This window comes from Exophiala bonariae, assembly GCF_035927105.1.
Source record: "Exophiala bonariae strain CCFEE 5792 chromosome Unknown scaffold_1, whole genome shotgun sequence".
In the NCBI taxonomy this organism is placed as follows: Eukaryota; Fungi; Ascomycota; class Eurotiomycetes; order Chaetothyriales; family Herpotrichiellaceae; genus Exophiala; species Exophiala bonariae.
In genome coordinates, this window is record NW_027042476.1 from 41489 (window position 1) to 63549 (window position 22061).

Consider the following 22061-nt stretch of genomic DNA (forward strand, 5'->3'; position numbering starts at 1 on the left):
TGGGTAGCGATAGTGCAGTTGGCGTTGAAGCACGAATGCCACAGATGTGAAAGGTGCCCGCCCTATCGCCAAGTCCTTGATGAAAAGCGTAAAGGAGGCCAGTTGATTTTCGAAGATAGTATATGCTCGGAGTGAAGCAGCTGCTTGGTACTTGGCATCTAAGCTGGGTTGTCTAATATGCCCCTCACACGAAGAGCGAGGTTGCCATTAGCGGGCAACAGCGGGAACAAAATTGCGGTCCTGCTGTAATGTCTGACACAAGGATACAAGAGTCTGACATAATTCGCGTAAGTCTCCGACCGATGCATTGAAGTCAGCGAAGATCTCTAGACCTTCTGTGACATCTTCAAGCAACTTCAGGTCATGCCAACACGATGACTCGACAACGTTGCAAAGGATGGCGAAGAATGGGCACATAGGGTATAGTAGGATAATCCTAAAGATGTTTGTAAGCCATATCTGGTGAACAAGGCTCTTGCTCAGAGAACTCACCAACATGCAGATAGGCAGTACGCATTCCGGATCGCACGGGATTGTTGAGCATGTAGCTCCATATCTCTTAGACTGGAAAGTGAACGCCTAGCATTTTCATAGCATAATTCGCGCACGTCCTTGCTGGATTCGAAGTTGAAGTGGAGACGGGAGATGGCAGTCATGAGTCCAAAGTAAGTGAAGTCGATGCCCATCCATTCGCCACGGAGCAGATCGTCGGTAGATTGGGGTGGGCGTGAACGGAACTGCATAAGCAAGACAGTAAGAAGGTGAAAATTCGAGTATAGTACAGCAAGAATCACTCACGTTTTGGATGTTAAAACGAACACGTTCCATTCGAGATCTGAGATCTTCAATCACTCTTAGGCGTCGTGGATTTTCGATTCCAGAAGTGGGGTCTCGCATTTCTCGTGCCACGTCGTCCTGGATCCTTGCAAACTCAATGTAAATGTTGAAGATGAGAGTGCTAGGAATCTCTGGTACCGGTGGCATCAATATCGAGGCATCTATTTGCATCTCGGGCAAAAATGAACGCTTGGCTAAGGACAAGGAAAGCGACTTATCCATGATATAGCAATGGCCTAAACAGTGGCGGACCTCAAGAGATTCTTGCCTGGACTCATCTGAGGCTAACTCGGCGAAGTAGTGGCCTCCTAAATGCATACAGACGAGACAAGCAGTACTCGTGAGCTGAGCGCATTTTTCCACATTGCCAGCCATCTGGAAGAGCATTGCCTGGTTCGCGTCGAAGTTGTTAGCTCAACGTGCAATATGACAGAGTGGTGGTCAGGAGTTCAACGTACGCCGGCGAGCAGGGCTTGAAGAAGTGATAGGCTTGGGGGACTGAGCACACTGATATGATGCAAAGCCTTGAAAGCGTTTTCCCGATACCGGTCTTGCAAGGAAGTCAATCGTTTCGCGATGCAATTGCTGCTAGCACCTGCCTCTAACCCACCTACTAGCGTAAGTGTGAAGAAGTTGACGCATACAATATATTCAGCTCGGGTGTGGCCGTGAACCTCCCGATCGATCAAAGCATATGCCATACGTTCAAAGGAACTTTTTGAAATGAGCGAAACGATTTCGGAATGAAATACGCCTGCGATGGTCCTAGAGTCTGAATCATATTAACACAGATTCTGCTGTGCCTCACTTGTCCGAAAAGATGACGCACCATTTGACAAGAAGCACATTGTCTCTGCTGATGGGTACATCGATGAGTTATCGAGAGCGTGTCGATCGAAATCAAGTTGCTCGTATCCATCGTTCCATCCTTGTCTACAGCCACCTATTTGAGGAATCATGTCAATGGCTACTGTTAAGCTCTCCCGCTCGAGGGCACTGAGGCGGTGGTTAGTCGCTAGCTCCTTCTTAAGATAGGTCTCTGCCTCGAAACCAGCTGCTATTGGACTTTTAGCTTGGCGCACTTCCGACAGTGCGGCCTGGTAACCATTTCCTCGTCCAGCAAACCCTTGGTCGGCTGTTGAATTGTGGTTCTCTGGCTGGTCGACCCTTCGAGGAGACGTCATTTCTTCGGAAGTCATCATGAGCTGTAGCACATCAGTCGTATCGGGTTCGGTGGCAATTTCCCCATTGTCAGATTGTAACAGCTGTGGCGATACAGAGCCTTGATCATGGTCATCGAGATGCGTGATGACGCTCGATATTTGACGAACGTCCCGTGTCATGTAAGTACGTTTGCGCCGCGTGTGACTGATTTGCCTTGTTCTGAGACAGGGCGTAGCAGAGCGACTGCATCGATCACATGGATCTTGTCGATTGCAACGAACCTGCCCAGAACGACGACATGATAAGCGCCATTACTATAGAGGACTGTAGAAGTGACTTAGCATACCTTCCTGCTATGGCAGAGATCGCACTATTGGTTGGAGTGCCATATCAGCATTCTGCTCATACAGCTGTGTAGAGCAAGTGACTATTCCCAAATTGGACATCGGGATTAACCTACAGCGATAAGATTGGCGGAGCCCACTGTTGGTGGTAACGACCCCCTGCGGCTCTCCATGGTGTGAGGTATATCATCTCACAGCTGAAGAGAAAGGTGGCTGGAGGTAATGAGGGAGGAACTCGGATCTTACGTGGTACAACAGTCGTATCTTTAAAGCAAGAGATCGCTGCGTGTGTCTCGTATCTTAAGGGTGGATCAGGGTTCGGGTCTCGGGAAACTTCGTATCAAAGACTGGCGCTTATCTTAACAGCCTGGACCCCCGACTCGAACCACCACCGCTTGCACCTCGCCTTATCATAATCAATGCCATATGAACAGTCCAGCGTGATCCCAATAAGACCTGCAATGATGAAGGCGGAGTATATAGACAGCCCTGTACGCATGCAGCGGCAGCGGCCTCACTGGATCGGAAGGTAGCAGATTGTTTGCACTCGGAGTACCACCACTCACACAACTCCGGTTTCCGCACCACACGCCGACGTCAAAATGTCTCTGACTACAATGACCGAGAAGGGTGTTCCTGCGGCCAGGGCTGAGAGCACAAATGGACTTGAGGAGGGCACTGCCCACAATACGAACACCAACCAGTTGAAACAGAGCTATGGTTTGTGGAGTTTCTGTGGGCAAGCCATAGTCCTTCCCGGCTCATGGGCTTTTGCGGCAACTGCTCTGACCATCGCCATTTTCGGTGGAGGTTCTTCTGTCGCCATCTGGGGTACCATATTTATCTCAATATGCCTCTGGGTGGTCGTAGCCTGCCTGGCCGAGTTTGGTTCTGCCTATCCTTCGGCCGCTGGCTGTACCTTCATTGCCTACAACGTGGCAGGCCCGGAATGGGGCCCGTTCTCTGTAATAAGTTCCGAGTTCTTAAGGCAGAATTTGGATTTGACTAACATTTTCCGTCACAGGCATACATGACTGGCGCATTTCACTGTCTCGGTGGCATTTTTTCACCGCCGGCATTTCTGATCGTTCTCTCTCAGCTGCTTCTGACTTGTGCGGCCATTTTCCACGAAGACTACCAGCCCACACGGTGGCAGATCTTCCTTCTGTACGAGTTCTGGAACCTGGTTGCGCTCGTCTTCCTCCTCTATGGCAGTCGCATTTTGCCTCTGTTGAGCACCATCGCATGTAAGTTCAGCTCTTTGCAGTACTTCCAGTCCTGGCAGGATCATCTGACACACCAACAATAGTTGTCTTCCTCGCGGGGGGGCTATTCCTCACGCTCGGGCTTCTTCTCGGTTTCACAAAGGAGACAGCTCCCGCTCAGTAAGTGCTGGCCTTAGCTCGTGTGGGAAATCTGAATCAGAAGCTGACTCTCCTAGCCATGTCTTCTTTGACTTTCACAATCTGACAGGTTTCGAATCCCCCGTCATTTGCGCCATGCTAGGCTTGCTCGGTCCCATATACGGCTTCGGTCCACCGCATTTCTTGTTGAATATGGCCGAAGATGTTAAGAACCCGTCCAAGAACATGCCTATTGGGCTCGCTGCCCAACAAGCAGGCAGTACTGTCTTGTAAGATCATACCGGGCGTAGCGTACCCCGCATTTTTATTCGGCAGAGCTGACCCTGGAGTAGGCTCCTTGTCTTTTATATCGCTGCATATTTCACTGTGGTCGATTATAATGCTTTGCTTGAATCCAGCTTCCCATCGGTGGTAGGCGCCGTGTATCTGCAAGCCACTCAAAACAAGGCTGTAACATTGATACTTTTGATCATTGTCCTAGCCCCTGCGTTCTTTGCCTGTTTCAGTTATTTCCTGGCCAATATTCGACTCCTATACGGGTTCACTCGAGCTGGTGCACGTAAGTCAATAAGCAATCATAACTAATTTACTCGCGGGAAGTCATGGCTGACGACTCTTTCACAGTTCCCTACCGTCAATGGTTTTCCAAGGTCGATGTTGAACGAAACATTCCTGTCAACATGCTCTATGCCACGACTTTCATCAACTTCCTGCTCGGATTCATCTACCTTGGTAGCAGGGCCGGCTTCAGCATCATTCTGGGTTCATCAGGAATCTTCTATGGTTCGTGTTTTTCAATTCCAATCCACAGTCCCTTTTCCAATATCGTGCTGACAAACGTGTGAATTCCCTAGCGGGCGGATACCTGTTCTTTTTCATTCCTGTAATCCTCAACAAGCGCAAGTACATGGGCAACGGATCTTTCAAACTGCCATCTGCTGTGGGTATGGCTTTCGCAGTCTTCAGCGTCCTATATGAGACATGGACCATGATCGTCTACAGTCTCCCACCCGTCTACCCGGTCACAGCGGAAACTGCCAACTTTACCCCTGTATTTCTTGGCTTCGGAACCATCCTGAGTCTTGCGGGCTATCATTTTTACGGTAGACATGGTTTCGATATCGAGAATTCAGGTGTTCCTCCGCATAAATAGCAGTGACGAGCTTCGACAACCAAACGTCATGGCGAGCGCCTGGAAGGCGAACGCTGGTGGATCCGGCCCTGGGTGGTTGGTGTTTTACTCGCTGGGTAGCATGACAGACTGAGCAATTATGGAAGTCGATCTCTGTTGGATGCGAAGGTTATAAGGTACCCATAATTTATACTGTTGTTGTACAAGAGTTAGGCAAGCAAGATGAAGACAATATGGAAAAAGCAAGGCTCGTAAAGGGCAACTTTCTGAGTGCTAACTGGTGCTAGCGCCATGTACTACTAGTGGTCTTGATTACCCACTAACTTAAGAGAGGCAAGCCTGCTTTTACCCATCACAATCAGTGATCGCTTTTCCATTTCGCAAGTTCACCAGATCGAGGCACTCTTGCTTAGTTGTGAAGGCCATTCGAAGCTTCATGCCTGTCTGTGGAACATCTCAAAGTTGCATATGCAGCTTTGAATGGTTCCCATCATCACGGCCGATGCCCATGGGCCCAGAATGGTGGATCAAGTCGTCAATGTAATGGGACTATGTCCGGGGTTCCACCATGTCAAGTATGTGGTATATGAATGGAGAATGAAAGGTAGGTCCTCCAGATATCAGGAACCTTCAATTATTTGAACACCGTTCCACAACTCGAAAAGTGCTGTGTCGAAGCTGTTGGATTCTTGCTCAACTCTGTACCTGAAAGTTACTCCTTCAAAATGTCAACACCAGTCCCTCATGAATACCCTGGGATAGATGACCCAGATGCCAAGCTTGAACTTGTAGGCCAAAATACTCGGAACAATAATATTCGTCGGCGTGCTGAGATGGTTACGAGCTCATGAAAACCAACACGCTTGCCGAGCTGATTGGCCAGACGGTCCGCTTATGCAGGGGATAGCACAAGTGGCGGTCGGGGAACAGGCGAAATCTCATCAATTGATACCACCTCGCGTTGAACACAGCGAGGCATACTCCTCGAGCGACGCTGGGACTCAACTGTGAGTAAAGATTTACAACTTGTCGAGTTCACGTGCCCGGCCTCAACTCTGGTTGTCCTGATTCACGGCGGAGGCCCCTGCGTTGGCGTGCCCAAGAACGAAGCAATCACGACACGGAATGTGGTGCGAGCCTTTGGGGCGGTGGCTGTATCGCTCGATTAACGACCTACTCCAGAATACAGGTTCTCATATGCGGTCGAGGATGCATGGGCCGGATTCAGATAAGTCGCAGCAACTGCAACCCTCTTGCGTGTTAATGCAAGCGTGGGTTTCATCCTCGGCGGAACTTCCGCGGGAGCCAACATCACTACAGTTTTAGTCCACAGAGCTCGTGATGAGAATATGCAGTTTTTAATGACAGGGCAGTATCTGGCAATCCCGACAACAGGAACCGAGGCAGAGATTCCTGCTCGGTATCGTAGTCGTCTGCTGTCCTTTCAGAAATACAAATATAACTGTCCATATAATACAAAGCATCATTTAGAATTTAAACCAGTGCCACAATTCTCTATCACATAGTCCACGTCTTTGTCGCCACGACCCGAGAGATTAACCAGTATACATTCACTAGTCGGGCGTTTCGCCGCCAGCTTCAGAGCATATGCCACGGCATGGGCGCTTTCCAGCGCAGGAATGATGCCCTCATACTTGGCCAGGCGGAAGAACGCGCCGATGACCTCGTCGTTCGATATGCCCGCGACGGTCAGTCGATTGTCGGTGAACAACATGGCGATTTCCGGTCCGATGCCGGGATAGACAAGGCCGGACGCGATCGACGACACGTCCGCGGGCGTATCGTCTTCGCGCTGAATCACCAGCGACTTGGCTCCGTGCAACGTGCCTGGTCGCCCATGCAACAGGGTCGCGGCGTGCTGGCCGGGCTCTTCAGACTTGCCCGTCGGCTCCACGGCGTGCAGGACGACGTCCGGGTCGTCCAGGAAGCCCGAATACATGCCCATGGCGTTCGAGCCGCCGGCGACACAGGCGACCACGTGTTCCGGCAGCTTCCCACCGGACTGTGAGAGGAACTGCTCGCGCGCCTCCTGGCCCACGACTGCCTGGAAATCCCGGACGATCATGGGGAAGGGATGGGGCCCGATCGCCGACCCGATCGCATACAGGGCATGTGCATGTTGTTCGGTGTACGCGAGCATCGCCGAGTCGCTTGCGTCCTTCAAGGCCGATTGGCCCGACGTCGACGAGATGACGCTTGCGCCCAGCAGCTGCATGCGGGCGACGTTCGAGCTCTGCTTCTTCACGTCGATGCCGCCCATGTGCACCTCGCAATCGAGGCCGAAATGCGCCGCGGCCGTCGCCAGCGCGACACCGTGCTGCCCTGCTCCTGTCTCGGCGATCAGCTTCGTCTTACCCATCTTCTTCGCGAGCAGCGCGAACCCAACGCAGTGGTTGATTTTATGCGCTCCCGTGTGGTTGAGATCCTCTCGTTTGACGTAGATCTGGGCGCCTCCGACTTGCTTGGACAGGTTTTCCAGATGCTGGATCGGTGTCGGTCGTCCCTGTAGCGTCTTTCGTACGGTGTCTAGATCTCGCTGGAAGTCTGGCGATTCGCGTAGTTCCAGGTATGTGTCGAGTAGTTCTTGGAGCGCTGGCTTCATCTCCGGCGGGTAATGGCTGCCGCCAAATTGACCGTAATACCCTTCGGCATCAGGATAGCGTTGAATGTAAGTTTTGGGAGCTTGGGACATGATGGATGAGTCTCGGCGGCGATGTCTAGTCGTAGTCACGTCGGAGCCTGATGGATAATTATACTAATTGTCGAAGACCGTGACGCTAGATTGCACCTCGAGGGGTGAATGATAGCTCTTTAGAAGGTTCTGGTTTGACTTTTGATCTGCTCAAGGACCTCTCCGATCTTGAAGGAATGCGATACCTTGGAAAGAATGAGAGGATACAAGACTTATACCCCCCAGGAGCATGAAAAAGGACGGCAGCAGGTAGCAACATCATGTTCAGGCCTTCTGACTCACTAATTAGTTCGAGGCATCGATCCCCAGACGGGCATGTGGAGCTCATTAGACAGCAGAGCATCGTGGCATTCTTGAAGGGCGTCGACGCAGCCGGAGTAGATGCCCATCATGCCCATCATGACGAATCTTGGTTGGCACGATGACCGGAGACGGGTTGATTTATGTGGTGAATTTCCTGTCCGTGCTGTGAAAGCGCACGTTTTGCGCGGGCCGCGAAATCTCGAGTGCACGGTCCGCTGGTATATAAACCAACTAGTGCAAGTACGGTGGGACTCGCTCTGAAGTGAAAGGGACGCCTTACGGCTTAGAACCACGATGTGACTTCTGCTGTCGCTTTATTACGCATATTGTCGGTTGTAACTTTCTTCATATGGTCCTACACTCTTGGATCAGCGTTGGTGGTGATGAGAGTACGCGACTTTTAACTTCTATCAAGCGATGATGCGTGGACTCGGAGCCAGCTTGATATTGATACCAAGGGTATACATGGGTCAGCTCGGTTTGGCTGAAATTTGACACGAGATCTGTGACACTAGAGAATGATTTTCAAACTTGATTCTTGAAAACTCATGACGCTACTTGTATTCGTGACCTCTTCTCACTACTTGTGAAGAATGTATCCAGGTTCATGGGGACTTGTTCTGGTGGCCGCTGCACCATTTACTTAGCCGTCCGTCGGCCCTCCCTGGTTTCGGTGACATGTTCTCAAACTCCTCGCTTCTGTGCAGATATGTAGTTGGGGACGACTCCTGGGACGACTCTTTTTTGTGCTCGATCCATATTTGCAAAATGGCGTGATCGAATCAATTCCTTCCTGTTCCATCAGGAGCATTGAAATACTATTCCCGTATGCATCCCTTGGAGCTCCCATTGTGTAAGTCGTTATCAACGACCATTGTGTTGAATCATCTCTTTCCTTTGATAGAGCTTTGACCCACTTCAACCAATTTGGTGTGTGGAATTGTTGTCTTTGTAGACACCACCGTGGACACGGATACTGATGCCGACCGCGATGCCAACGGCAGCCCCGATGATGACTAGAGCAATCACTACTTTGACCAAAAGTCTCTGTCGTGGTGGTAGTCGAGATAACCATCCCGTCTGTTTGGGTTTGGTCATGCACTTGTTCTTCTTTTGCCAAAATTTCAGTCTGTTCTGGGCTGGCTTCTGGGCTTCTTTCTTCTCCTCAGTTATAGTAGGTGACAAGTTAAAGGTTGCTGATTCGAGATCGTGAATGGAGACTCTGGTGCCAGGCAGATTTTGATCCTTTGCCGAGACGTCAAAGGAAGGCCGTGGCGAGTCGTGATTGTACAGGTAGAATGGGGAGGTGATTTTGGCATTGCAGCAAGGATCGAAGTTCTGAGGAGATTTTGGTTGTTGCTCGGTGAGCTCGGTGCCTTCAGGGACGGTCTGCATAGTTGTTGAATACAGAGGGAACTGTGGATGCAAGTCAAGGTATCGGCAGCAGTGAAGATATGTCGAGCAGAACGAATGCCGTAGTAGACCACAAGCAGGTTGCCAAAAGGTCAAATACGTGAAGGCTAAGAGTCCATGGCTTAAGCCAATTCAGACTTTGTTGGTGACAGTCTGGAATGGACGACGGGCTTTCTGATATGATCAGGTTCGAGGTTGAGTGATTGCGGGCAGGTACGAAGTGCTCCCTATGTAGTGGTGGGAGTGGTTTGCTATGCAAGTGCAGGCGTGATCCGGGGACAGTGGGTTCCTCTTGCCGGATTGATTGCACTCTATCGTGTTGGAGGTCCGCAATGGTTAGGTATCAATTGATAAAATGGACTAAGGGCTCAAGAAGCCTGAGGCGTGGAACGAGTCGAAGAGTCAAAGAAGGCGCGAGACGGAGACCCGTGTCGCCGTTGGAACTTGGAAGAGATCTCACCTTTGATATGAATGTGGCGGAAGCCTCTGAAACCATGGCACAGCCCATCCAAGGACGACGTAGTGCGGTTGATAGTGCCCACGAAATACGTGTGCCATGGAGACGTTTTCAGAACCCGAAACCTGATGGATTTGGCGAGACTGAACAAGTGCAATCAAACTCGCTGGACGAGCAATTTGACGCCTGTCTTTTGAGCTCGACCGGGGTTGAGAATGGAGTGATCAACAAAAAGCGCCACTCGGGGAATCCGCTTACGGTTAAGGCCCTGGTTACAAGGACACCCACCCAGGCCAGTCAGTCGTGGTCCATGCAGAGTCCAGGCACGGGGGAGGGTTGGCCTGCAAGGGCGGTCTTAGATTCCCTGCTTATCAGAATCTTGTTCGTTTAAAGATAGCCCCAAGATATCGGAAGTGACCAACTACAGAGTACAAGAATCGGATGTGATATTGGTTTGAGACTCGTGAGGTCACCATCTTAAGACCGCTGGCCAGGTGGGTGATTTGGGTAATTGCGAAGTAAAATTCCCCAGTCATCGGAGACCACTTGCGCACCTGGCCTGTGATAATTTCTTCCCTGATTTATTAGGCGGGGATCCAGGTAAAGTTTGGTAGGAAGGTGATAGTTGTGGCGGAATCGACCGCACCCGGGTGGCCTCCGTCCCCAAGGGCCAGTGAGGGCTGGGGGATGGGATTTCCTTGAGTGAACTAGTTGTTCGTGGTGCCTGGCTAAGCCTGTTTGAGAGTTGGCCTCAGGTGCTTCCTTGCTCACTCATCACCTGTCCCCGCCACGCAGGCCGTTACGCGATATTTCTCTTCCACCTGCAATCAAATCAATCAAATCAACCTTGGGAGGTCTCACCAAGGCACCAACATCGTCCCTGCGTCCGTGCAACATCCAAGGTGGTGGTCAGAATCTTAAAACATCATCTTGTTGATTATTACTCCGTACTTGAATAATATACCGCTAAATGTAGAAGCCAACTATGCAGTCACTGTCAAGGCCATCTCCAAGGCTACCTCCAACTGTGCTTTTTTCCCTACTCGAAATTTTTGAATGCCCGCAACGGCCAATGCTTGCTTCCCCATGCTTTTTTCATATGCGTACAATCAATTCTCCAAGAAGAAATCGTCTCGTCTAATATGACTTTTGTCACACATGCCGCGGAAAATCCCATTCGCTTCAAATAAGTTGATTGGTGTATCCAGTTCGGCAATCTGGCCCTTGTCCATGACGCAGATCCGATCGTAGTTGATGATGGTCTTCAACCGATGGGCGATGCAGAGGAGCGTCTTCCCTGCAAAGCCCGTCCTCATCGTTTTCTGGATTTTCTCGTCCGTCTCGAAATCGACAGACGAAGTGGCCTCGTCGCACACGATGATTTGTGAATTTCGCACCAACGCTCTCGCCAGAGCCATCAGTTGTCTCTGACCGAGCGAAAAGTTCAAACCCTCTTCTTCAACCTGGCTGTCAAGGTGAATTCTGCTGGGTGCTGGAGGTCCGTTCACGTTCGATGTCGATGTCGCTGCTGTTTCTGCTGTCTGCGGTCGTGGGGTCTTGTCTTTGGGGTCAACGTCCTCCGCAACCAGATCGGCTTTTCGTAAGGCGGTCCATAGTTCAAGGTCAGTGTGCTCGTTGAACGGATCCAAATTTGATCGGACGGTGCCACGGAAGAGTGTTGGATCTTGCGGGATGATCGCCAACCTCGACCGTAAGTCCTGGAGCCCGACGGTCGCAATGTCGATCTCATCGATCTTGATTTGACCGCCTGACAATTCAGTCAGACGGAACAAAGCACTCATGATCGAACTCTTGCCCGCCCCTGTCCGACCAACGATTCCAATCCGTTCGCCACCTCTGATGGAAAAGTCCAAGCCCTGCAGCACCAATGGCAGCTCTGGACGATACCGCATCTCAACCTTGTCAAAGGTGATGGCTCCGGTTTGAGGCCACGCAGCTGGGACGTCCCGGTCCTTCGGTGGTGCTTCCTCTGCTAGCTGAGTGCCGTAATAATGAATTCGTTCCGTAGCATTCATATTATTCTCCACCTCGGCCAATTGTCGGATCGTGAATTGGATCATTTGAACGATGGCGAGGACGTACGACAGGACCAATCCTGCAATACTAGGATTGACGTTGAATCGATCGGTCACAACGAGAATTCCCACCACAAAGACCATAATGTTTCCAATAGCGTCAAGACGTGTCGAGACCCAGCGTTGGTTAGCAAAAGTGATGTAATATGCGGAATTCATCTGGTCGATCGCGTCTCGCACCCTCGACACAAAGTACTTTTGTAATCCATATGCACGGATCGATGCCACCCCGGAGACCGATTCTGAGAAGCGAGCGAAGACTGTCGATCGTAATACCGACTCGTGCCGTTTTATCTCCCGGGCGGAGGCTCGATAATATCCTGCTGCGAACAAGAAGAGCAGGAACAAGGGTCCTAACGCCACAGCAAAATAGTAGAAGTATGCGATGATCAGACCAAAGATGGAGGCCACCATGGCCAGGGTCAAAAAGTACAGACGCATCGCATCGGTCAAACTGTTGTCCATCGAGTCCACGTCCTTGGAAAATCGGTTTGTGATTCGTCCGAGGGGAGTCGTGTCGAAGAACGACATCGGCGCACGTAGCACACGGGTTATGGCTCGATGGAGAAGCGTTCTACTCGCATTCGTGCCACTCGTTGACAGTACGGTCGAGAACAGATAAAGAAGTAGGGCTTGAGAGAAGCCCAACGCCGCGTATACACCAATGTAGGCACCTTGGGTGAACCCGAAGTGATCACTAACCCACCAACTCAGCCAAAGACTGGTGGCGATATTGGACCCTTGAGACAAGACCAAGAAAATGAATATCAGCGGCCAAAGAATCGGCGAACCCGATGCCTTGATATAGGCGCCCCAAACACTCCAGCTGACCGACTTGACCGCACGTTCTTCTTGTTGCATCAGAGCAGCGGCCTTGCCCTTTTTAGTCCTTTTCTCTGGCTTCTTCTCTCCCTCCTCAATCTCATCTGCCTTGGCATCAACCGTTTCCTCTTGTGCAGTGGTGGCCATGAGCTTCTGGAAGTCAACACTCTGGCTCATGAGATTGTCGAAAGTATCGATGGCTTGGATGTGGCCGTCTTCCATCCAGATAATTCGATCACATCGATTCAAGACGTGGAGTTGATGCGTCGCTAATATCCGGCATTTATCCTTCATGAGCCCACAGATTGCCTCGTCCATTATGTGGCGGCCAACATGCGCATCGACAGCCGAGAGAGGGTCGTCCATAAGAATAATATCCGCGTCGAAGTAGATGGCCCGGGCGATGTTCAAACGTTGCTTTTGACCGCCAGACAGTGTTATCCCTTTCTCTCCAATTTCCGTCTGATCGCCTGCAGGCAGAATTTCCAGATCAGGTCCTAGTGCACAGGCATCGACCACATTTCGATACCATTTGGACTTGTACGGTTTGCCGAACAAGATGTTTTCTTTCAAAGTAGCGTTCTGGATCCATGCATACTGAGGGCAGAAAGCGCGACTCGAAGCCATGAGCACCTTCCCGCCGGTTTTGCGCATGTCACCGGCAAGAGCAGCCAGTAGAGATGATTTACCAGAGCCTACCGTGCCAATAACAGCGACCAGCTCATTTCTGCCAACGGTGAAGTCGATACTCGATAGTTTGAAGGGTTCGATCTCGGTGATATCACTCGATACGTCTTCGTTGGATGCAGTTGGCTTCTTGGATGCTCTCTTGGCTGCCTTTTCCGCCTTCTTGTCTTCCTTCATCTTGTTCTTCTGGGCCTTGAGTTCGCCCTTGGTTTGGAAAGTGCCGACTCGTTCCTTATCTTGGGTCACAGTTCGCTCCCATGTGAAGGAGGCATGTTGTACTTCCACAGCGTCATGCATCTCCTTGTCCCAAGTGATCTGATCTTCTTGCTCCTCGCTGAGTAAAAACTCTTGGATTCGCTTCAGGGCTGTGAGGGCATCCGTGGTCTGGCCGAGGACCAAAGGCAGCAAATTGAGCGGCATTCTCAAAGAGTTGAACAGAGCCAAGGAGGAAAAGACTCGAGCGGGGGATAATCCGTGGTCCGTAACAGAGTATGTGATAAATGCCAGCATGGATGCAAACACAGGCATCGACATTGCTATTGCGTTGATGGCATTCCGTATTGAAAGCAACACCTGGATCGCTCGGATTTCACGTTTTCGCAATTCCTTCAGGCGATTCAAGAAACTGAGCTCCCAACCAAAGAACTTGACAAAACGTACGGAACTCAGGATTTCCTGGGTCAAAGTGACACGTTGGTCGGTTATCTTGTTGATCTGCTTTCGTCTGGCGAATAGTGATCTGATGGTTCTGGCCAGAATCGGCATCATCACAAGAATCAATCCGTAACCTGCCAGGGCACTGTAGCCCAAATTGATGCATAGAACGACGAGCACAACAATGAGTTGAATTGGCGAAGTCCAGATGATGTGGAACATTCCCGATGCTTGATCAACACGATAAGTATCAACGCTCATCAGATTAATGATCTTGCCGTTGCCCCAGCCAGTACCATCGCCTGCAATCCCAGCTGCTTTGTCCGGTGTGACTTTTGGTCCTCCTTTGGGGTGAAGTCGTTTAGAGAGAGCACGAGCGAGTGCTGGCCGATCGGAGGACTTTTCTGTCACCGTCTCATCAACTTGCTCCTGACTTTCGGCGCCTTCGACAGCCTTTCCTCCAGCTTTCGCCCTGGCGGAGATCTTCAACGATTTTTCGAAAATTGAATTGATCAGCACTGCTCTTGCTTGTCCTCCAACCATCATACCACGATAAAGAAAATGGTTGGTGGCAGTGGTCTGACAGATCTGCATAAATGTAATCCCGATGACCAGGCCAATTCCATGGCCGATGTTAGGGGCCTGCCCGCCCGTTCTATCGGCGATCCAGGCATCTGCAGCAAATTGAATGAGGTACCGTGTCGCAAAGGGAGAGAATACCTGAAGCAAGGCTGAAAACAGGGCGCAAACTCCGCCAAACAAGAATTCGCCCCGAAAGGTGTCGAAAAGAGCCCACATGAGAGGATTCTGTTCTCCCCGAGCCGTTCTTGCCTTGAAAGCTGGCAACATTCTATTGATCATCGTTTCGGAGCTCCTATCTGGATTCACTTCCCAGATATCATTAAACTCGACTGTCCGTTTGTAGCCCACCGACATCAACGATTGCATCCACTGAAAGGTCAACAGGCTGAAGAACCCGGCGTTGTATTCCGGGCATACTGCCCGCTTCTCTGGCACAGGAGGTATGGGCCCTCGTTTGAGCGGGTTGATCTTGTGGTACCAGGGAAGATTTTCGGGTTCTGTGGTTTTCACAGGGTACGCCGTACTGGCTTGGGTCATTTCTGTCGCCGTCGATTCTATCCTCGATAAGGTCGTACTGGCATCACTTCTGGTCCGACCAAGCTGTCCAGGCTGGTTGGGTACCTGCAAGAACTGTGACGACTTGTCATTTTTCTCCAGATCCGTTTGGTCGACATTGTCCTGTTCGAGTGCTCGAGAGACATCCTTCTCCTCATCCACGGGAGGCGCCATCGTGGCGCTTGTGAGTGTTATTCGACTAGGGACGCAACTACGAGAACTTCCATGTCCTGTGGGAAGACGTATGAATGCCAAAAGGGGGGCAAAAGGGCAACGAGTGTCGAAAATCACAGATACTAAATACTGGTCGTAATGACGGAGGGGAGATCCCCCGACGAGGGGAGAAGCCCCGAAGGACCTACGGACTCACTGCTGTGGGAATTAAATCATGGTGCTGCCTCGGTCACAGGGCTTCGGAGTCAAGTAGTAGTCGTAATCGAAGCGACAGTGGAGAAAATGGAATGGTGGGAGTGGTCCGGCACCCTTAGTGCACGATTGTAGCCAAAGCCACCGTCCTTCAAGCCTGCTAACCCTGAAGTCCGGCACCCACATTTGTCAGGCTTATCTAAATTGGGCGCCTCCAGGCAAGACAACACATTGTTATCCGTGTAAAAATTCGGGAGTGTCCTAGAGTCATAGGGACTGACAGAGGTGGTCCCGCAGCAATCTGTGCCGTTCGTTCCAGGGAGGAGGACTTACCTGTCTCGATTATCAATCCACCTGTCGCGACACGAGTTTTCCCCCTTCATGAGGTCGTCGATATCCCGCGAGGTCTACCGCCTCAAACCCCCAGACCTCTCCACGAAGCCGACTTTGTGATCTCATGACTCCAAGTCTTTGTCAATGTCACCCGGTTGACTTTTGTGGTATTCGAGTCCGCCAATTGTAGGCTAGATGTATTTGGATGACTGCCCAATCTAATCTATTCCATACTGATACCCCAGGCAAGAAGAAATGATAATTAATGGATGCCTATTTTCACGTCTAACCCCCGAGTCAACGTGCATTCGGACATTATGCAGGCTCACTCGGCTTTAAAATTTAACCTACTCGTACAGTTCTTTTGTCCGACAATCTGCAAAGCTTGTTTTGTAGGCGACCGCCATCGCAACGCCTTCTTCTGTCGGAACTCGTGGGCAAGCTTTGTTGGGACGCCCTTTGCTCTCTATAGCTACAGTCCGTTCGGACTCGGGACTGTTTGATTCCTTCCGGGTTCTCATCGTTGGCATAAGATCCTACAAGTCCACTGTGCTTGTAGCGGGTTTCACAACAACCCCAGACACTGTTCAAGGCACCTCGCAACCCTTGTTCTTGAGTACTTGGTGGGTGCCATTCACCCCAGAGGGAGGCGCCTATATCACAGGTTTGTACTTCCAGCGAGTTCCTTCTGAGCATCTAGCGTCCTCCGGAACTCGGTGATTTTCGCATCTGCGACCCGCCAGCAGTCTGGCCCAATTAAAACTCGCAAGAAGTTTTCCTTTGCAACGAGAGTACCAAAGTCACCTGTCCCGGTCGCAGCTTCGAACATAACTTTTGCTGCTTTCACAGGATCTCCTTTTGCGGCACCGGATCCCAGACTCTTGACCCATCCAAGCCTGGTGCCAACGGGGTGATCGTTGGCATATGCTTCAGAAGGCTCGCTCAACACCCCCGCATTGGCAAAATTGGTGCGGAAGGCCCCTGGCACAGCAATCAAAACCCTGATACCAAAGGGAGCCACCTCTGCACCAAGGGCATCTGACGCTGCTTCCATGGCAGCTTTACTGGCGGCGTAGATGCCAGTAGCGGGACTCGGGCACACCCCCTGTGCGCTGGAGACATTCAAAATCACTCCCGATTTGCGGTTCCTCATCCCTGGGAGCACTGCTCGTGTGATGCGCAATGGCGCAAGGAAGTTGACTTGCATCTGAGTCACGACGTCTGCATCCGGCACGTCTTCCGTAGAGCCGAGTACGCAGTACGCGGCGTTGTTGACAACGATGTCGAGGCGCCCAAAAATCGACTCTGCCTGTTGCATGGTTTCTTTTATGATATTCTCATCCGACAGCGCATCCAGAGTGAGCCACTTCCCTCCCTGCTTCTCTACCTCGGCCACGAGTTCTGGAGTCCTCGCTGGATTTCGTGATGTCGCAATGACGGTATGGCCCTGGGACAATGCATAGCGGGTCAACGCAAGGCCGAGACCTGCACTTGAACCGGTGATGAACCAGACTGGGTTTGTGGACATGGCTGGCTAGCTTTCGGTAGGTTTTGGTTATATGTGTATATACTCGTAGCTCCAATGGATGATTCTCGTTGTATATCGCGCTGTATCAAATTTATACCCCAGCTTGTTCTATCTTCCCCGGACATATGCTTCACTTTCGTTTTTATGTCCGCATGCTCCGGTCAGCATTGATCGATCAAGTGGGGAATTCAACACCTAGAACCCGAAACCGAACTGTAGAGTATCTTTTTAGTGTCAATAACAACCATGGTCAAAATAGTTCTTCGAAGATCTTAAAGAATTATACTTCCATGGCTAAGGTGCCGAGTTGAGTTTGCCCAGTGCCCTTTGTAGTTTGATGTCATTCATCATCAATGTTTGGTGTTGAATTGACATGGATGTTTACCTCGCGTTAGGTAAGAAAAAGCCAAGTATTCAACTAGAACCACGAAGAACTTGAGCCATAGGTGTACCCTTACCCGGGGGGAAACGCTGAGAGGTGCCTAACCTACCCCTCATCGGCGGGCATGTGTTTGTGTGTCTTATATTTGATCAACGAAAATTTCGGAGAAATTATGCACACAGATCCATGTCCAAACCAATCCCACTGTACAACGATCTACCCAGTTCCTTAGTGTAGTGGTTATCACGTTTCCTTTACACGGAAAAGGTCGTGGGTTCAATCCCCACAGGGACTAATGTTTTTTTTGGATGGAAGATCTGGTGCGTAGTTCGATGCTGGAGAAGGAAATGCTTTGACGGCGATATCGTTTTTGGTGCACTAAAATTGGCTGAGAATCTCTTCATGAACAATGGTTTGCAAAGTTATGCTTATTATTTTTGTGTTCGCTCGCTAGCTGATATTGAAACCTCAGGTCTGAACAAGGTATGGGCTAACGTCTCGCAATTCCATACCCACGCCAACAACCATTACCCTTCGTCTGCTCGCTGCAGGGCTCTGTTCCTCATCGCCTGGCTTGTCTCCCTCGCCGTCCACTTTCACAAGCTCAATAGCACTCACGTCCGCCACCGCTGTCCATTCAGCATGGACCCTTTTTACCTTGAGGCCTATCATGAGCTTATCCTCGACATCAGCTAAGAACTGGCTCGATACTTCCACCTCCCATACGTTCAGCCGCTGATCGTTTCCAACACTGATGATTTTCAAATTGAACCCTGTGGAGGTACTTTTGACTTCTGCAATTTGGAGTGCTGTCAGTGCAGCGGCATGTGCTTTGGCAATGCAAACCGATCGGGCTCGAGTCGCACTAGAACCCGTCATGGAGGTTGCTCGTGATATGACTGTAAGTCCTAATGCATTATCATCGCCTCCCGTGGCGGCAAGCCATGTATTCTGATTGAGGGCCACGGTATCCATAGACAAGATGCTGCTTTGGTGCACGCGGTGGGGCTCAATCCGAGGGGTGATAGTTTGCACATCATCCAAATGGAAGAAGCTTATGTTCAGAACTCCATTGGTGCCGGCGGACAAAATATGCATATCGAGCAACCGACCGTCCGGTGTCGTATCAGATGACAAAAGTAACGCTTGCATCAGACAGAAAGAGCCGTAAACAATTTCTGTCAATGTCTCAAACTTGCCTTGTCCTCTATCGCCACCAGGAGTGTACTTGATGATTTTGACCTTACCATTGGAATACGCGAGTGTCATCAAGAAGGTGGGCTCCTGATATCCCTCGACTGATGAGAGGTCTGAAATGTCTTTTTGATCAAAACTCATAATTCGTGCGTCTGAGTCTTCGGCTTCTTTTTGCATCTGGTCTTGTAGCACCACACCGACACCGATGAAAGGAACGTTAAACGTCAACTTCCAGACGAAGAATTCTTCACAACCCGCGCTGCTGAATAGATATGTCCCAGACGAAGAAAAAGCGAGATGCTGTAGGCCAGTAGTGTGGCCTTTCAAGATCGCGAGAGGCTGGAATATCGTATTACCGTGAGCCTCGGGCTGGTCGGTAGACAAGGCAAACATCTGGATGTTGGTATCTTCTGAACCAGTCGCGACAATTGGCAGAGCCTGGAGTTCAGGCCTGGAGAAGCCACGGCAACTTGCCAGCGCCTTAATTTCACGGCCGTGCCCACCCTTGACGATTGATCGATGGGGCGACCCTCGAACACTGTACCAGTTGAAATTACCCGCCTTTGTCCACACAAAAGTACGTACTGGATCTGTCACGTTTGAAGTGTGACCTATGCTCTGAAGAACTTCGTCGCCCATTTGATCGTGCGTGTCGCTATATGACCAACTTCGGTGGGACCCACCACACTCCACTGAAAGTAACGTTGACTGCTGCGTTTCGTTCCAGACGACATACGAAGTAGAGCGAAATCCATACAAAATGAGATCGGACGTTTGGGCCTCTGAGCCGGCACAGCTGTTGGTGAAATATGACCCTTCAACGTTGGGGCCGAATGGAGGCGCAGAGCGATGAAGAGTCGAGAGATGAGATTGAGAAATACCTGTGTTTGAATCCCATTCGACACAATGTACAGCGTAATATCCATCTCTCCCTGTTGTCAGAACGTATATGCGTCGTTGGAAGGAGCGATCAGGTTGATATTTGGTCGTCAATATTTTGATAGAAGTGACACTATCTTCACCATGAATGTGACGAAAGCATGTCGGGATAGTGGCTGAGCACTCATCCGATCTGAATCTCGAATATACAGCCAGTGCACCAGCACGCGAGCCCAGAAGGAGGACCTCTGCTCCGGGGTCATAACAAGATGCCGTAACAGTAAATGTATCTGGGAGGTTGAGGCTGACCACCTTCACACGGAGAGGTGGAGGTGTCGTTTCTATCCAGAGGACGAAGACTTCTTTGTTGGCAAGGCATGCGATCACAGATGTCATTGAACTATCCCCTGACCGGGATTCATATGCAATATCAATGGATGAAATCGCTCCCGGTAATGAGGACGAAATTGGAAGTAGCTGGTAATTGGCAAGGTGGAGGAAAGCCAATGACCCGTTCTGCATTCCCAGAAGGGCGAGGCTATTCCTTCGTAAATATCGTATCACCAAACTCATACTGGAGTCTGGATCAAGGATTCTCGTCCAGTTGAGAGAATTCTCGACACCATTGTTAGTAAGCATGAATAGCTCCCCAGAATCTGTCGTCGCAATGCACTCTTCATGCGTGACAATGTTGTAATGCTTCAAAGCTTTTTTAGATCCAGTGATGTCCTTGAATGGACGGGAGGTGTGTAGAAAGACAGTTTTTCCGTCCCCTATATTTCTGAGAATTACCTGGCCATCTGCACCACCCGTGTATACCTTCGTTGAGGACCCGACTCGTCGTTGAGCGAATGACCAGATATTTTTCCCATTGTGATGTCGATCCTGCAGGACAGGTTGCAAGACGAACGATGGCCCTTGATTGGAATTGGTTACTCGTATCAGAGACCATAATTGACAGGTGGCATCCTCGCCTCGGGAAAGTAGGAGGACATCATCCTGGCCGGAAGTGGTCTGCCTGACATCGAAAGTGATGTTCCATATGCGAGATGCATGTCCCCAGGAAGCTGCAAGCTGAAGGTTATCAGACGTCTCGGAGTGTCCAAAACCTGTCGTCACAGGTAGGTGTTCCGGGTGAGTAAGCGCAGCAGAATGATCGCAGTCGCTGATATCCCAAACTCGGATCGTGCGATCATCGCTACAACTGGCCATCAATCTTGTGATAGTGCCATTGAGGCTTAGCGGATTTGAGATTGCAACACCGAAGATGGAACCTCGGTGGCCATTGTATCGATGTCTAGGAACTGCCAGCCAACTCCCAGAGGTGGTCGATCTTTGACATGTCCATGTGATCACTTCCCCGAAGACAGTTCCAGAAGCGATGATGATGTGATTCACTTCAATAACCTTGATATCTGCTGCATATAAAAATGACTGTGGGCCATGAACTTTGGACACAACATTACAGCTTCCAGGACCAAACTCGCCGTCAGCCCAGGGGTTGACCTCTAGTAATGTGTTATGAGCAGTTAGCATGAAACTATTGGTCATTGGTGACTGTCCATGTTCTGGTGCGTCATCGTGGAAGGCTACGATTTTCAAGATCCAATCTTGAGCATCGAACAAAGGTTTCGGGATGAAGGTGAGCCTGCTCGAGACAGAATCCGGTTCAAAAGGCTTCAGGTAACCATAGCGCACCCAACGACCACCCCAGACAGCGATCGCAACTTGAGGAGGCACATTTTGAGCAGCTTTCTCCGGGATGATTTCAAACCCTTGAATGGGCTGGACATCAAAAATTTGCGCGCACACAGTTTGGACGCCTGCGTCGTCGTAAGCACACAACCAGGGCCCTTGGCCAACAAGGACGAAGTTCCTTTGGCCACATTCCAATGGAAGTAAGGCGGTCACAGGCAGGCATGATGCTTGAGATGGGAGCATTCAGAGTGTGCGTTGTCTTTGAATGACAACAAACTCCTAAAATGAGCCAAAAGTCTTCCAGATGTTGTTCTACAGTAAGAGGGCTCCTTTGGACATGTTCAGAGAAAGCGCGGTCGTCAGTCTATGGAAATCGCCAGCATGTTAGGAGACTTCATGTATGTCACGCTCTTATTTGAGATTGGTTGAAGTTTGACAATGAGCATTCTACGTGTGCTAGACGCCAAGACGACGCTGCACTTTAGTGCAAATTCGATCCCAATCACCTTACCAACTCAGTGACCTCTCTAGAATATCGGCCTTTGTGGCTTGGGT

General features: G+C 50.4%; 7 protein-coding genes and 1 non-coding gene across 8 annotated transcripts; 2 read left to right on the forward strand and 6 right to left on the reverse strand.

The window, feature by feature from the left end:
• Nucleotides 1–207: 207 nt before the first annotated feature.
• Nucleotides 208–2180, reverse strand: LTR84_000018 (uncharacterized protein; the record flags this gene model as incomplete). Its single annotated transcript, XM_064843650.1, has 5 exons — nucleotides 208–436; nucleotides 493–737; nucleotides 799–1227; nucleotides 1296–1609; nucleotides 1667–2180. The coding sequence occupies 5 exons, from the start codon at nucleotides 2178–2180 to the stop codon at nucleotides 208–210; spliced, it is 1731 nt and encodes a 576-aa protein (XP_064711510.1).
• A 767-nt stretch (nucleotides 2181–2947) lies between these two features.
• On the forward strand, nucleotides 2948–4862 carry LTR84_000019 (uncharacterized protein; the record flags this gene model as incomplete). Its single annotated transcript, XM_064843651.1, has 7 exons — nucleotides 2948–3310; nucleotides 3370–3592; nucleotides 3655–3730; nucleotides 3787–3978; nucleotides 4042–4268; nucleotides 4334–4492; nucleotides 4564–4862. 7 exons carry the CDS (start codon nucleotides 2948–2950, stop codon nucleotides 4860–4862), a joined length of 1539 nt encoding a protein of 512 aa, XP_064711511.1.
• Nucleotides 4863–6324: 1462 nt separating this feature from the next.
• On the reverse strand, nucleotides 6325–7554 carry LTR84_000020 (uncharacterized protein; the record flags this gene model as incomplete). Its single annotated transcript, XM_064843652.1, has 1 exon — nucleotides 6325–7554. The coding sequence occupies one exon, from the start codon at nucleotides 7552–7554 to the stop codon at nucleotides 6325–6327; it is 1230 nt and encodes a 409-aa protein (XP_064711512.1).
• A 1221-nt stretch (nucleotides 7555–8775) lies between these two features.
• On the reverse strand, nucleotides 8776–9252 carry LTR84_000021 (uncharacterized protein; the record flags this gene model as incomplete). The annotated part of the gene is made up of 1 exon (XM_064843653.1): nucleotides 8776–9252. The coding sequence occupies one exon, from the start codon at nucleotides 9250–9252 to the stop codon at nucleotides 8776–8778; it is 477 nt and encodes a 158-aa protein (XP_064711513.1).
• Nucleotides 9253–10836: 1584 nt separating this feature from the next.
• Nucleotides 10837–15297, reverse strand: LTR84_000022 (uncharacterized protein; the record flags this gene model as incomplete). Its single annotated transcript, XM_064843654.1, has 1 exon — nucleotides 10837–15297. One exon carries the CDS (start codon nucleotides 15295–15297, stop codon nucleotides 10837–10839), a length of 4461 nt encoding a protein of 1486 aa, XP_064711514.1.
• Nucleotides 15298–16480: 1183 nt separating this feature from the next.
• Nucleotides 16481–17350, reverse strand: LTR84_000023 (uncharacterized protein; the record flags this gene model as incomplete). The annotated part of the gene is made up of 1 exon (XM_064843655.1): nucleotides 16481–17350. One exon carries the CDS (start codon nucleotides 17348–17350, stop codon nucleotides 16481–16483), a length of 870 nt encoding a protein of 289 aa, XP_064711515.1.
• Nucleotides 17351–17954: 604 nt separating this feature from the next.
• Nucleotides 17955–18027, forward strand: LTR84_000024. Its single transcript has one exon. It is a non-coding gene; the product is annotated as a tRNA-Val (tRNA).
• A 173-nt stretch (nucleotides 18028–18200) lies between these two features.
• LTR84_000025 (uncharacterized protein) lies at nucleotides 18201–21749 on the reverse strand (the record flags this gene model as incomplete). The annotated part of the gene is made up of 1 exon (XM_064843656.1): nucleotides 18201–21749. One exon carries the CDS (start codon nucleotides 21747–21749, stop codon nucleotides 18201–18203), a length of 3549 nt encoding a protein of 1182 aa, XP_064711516.1.
• Between the last annotated feature and the right edge of the window lie 312 nt (nucleotides 21750–22061).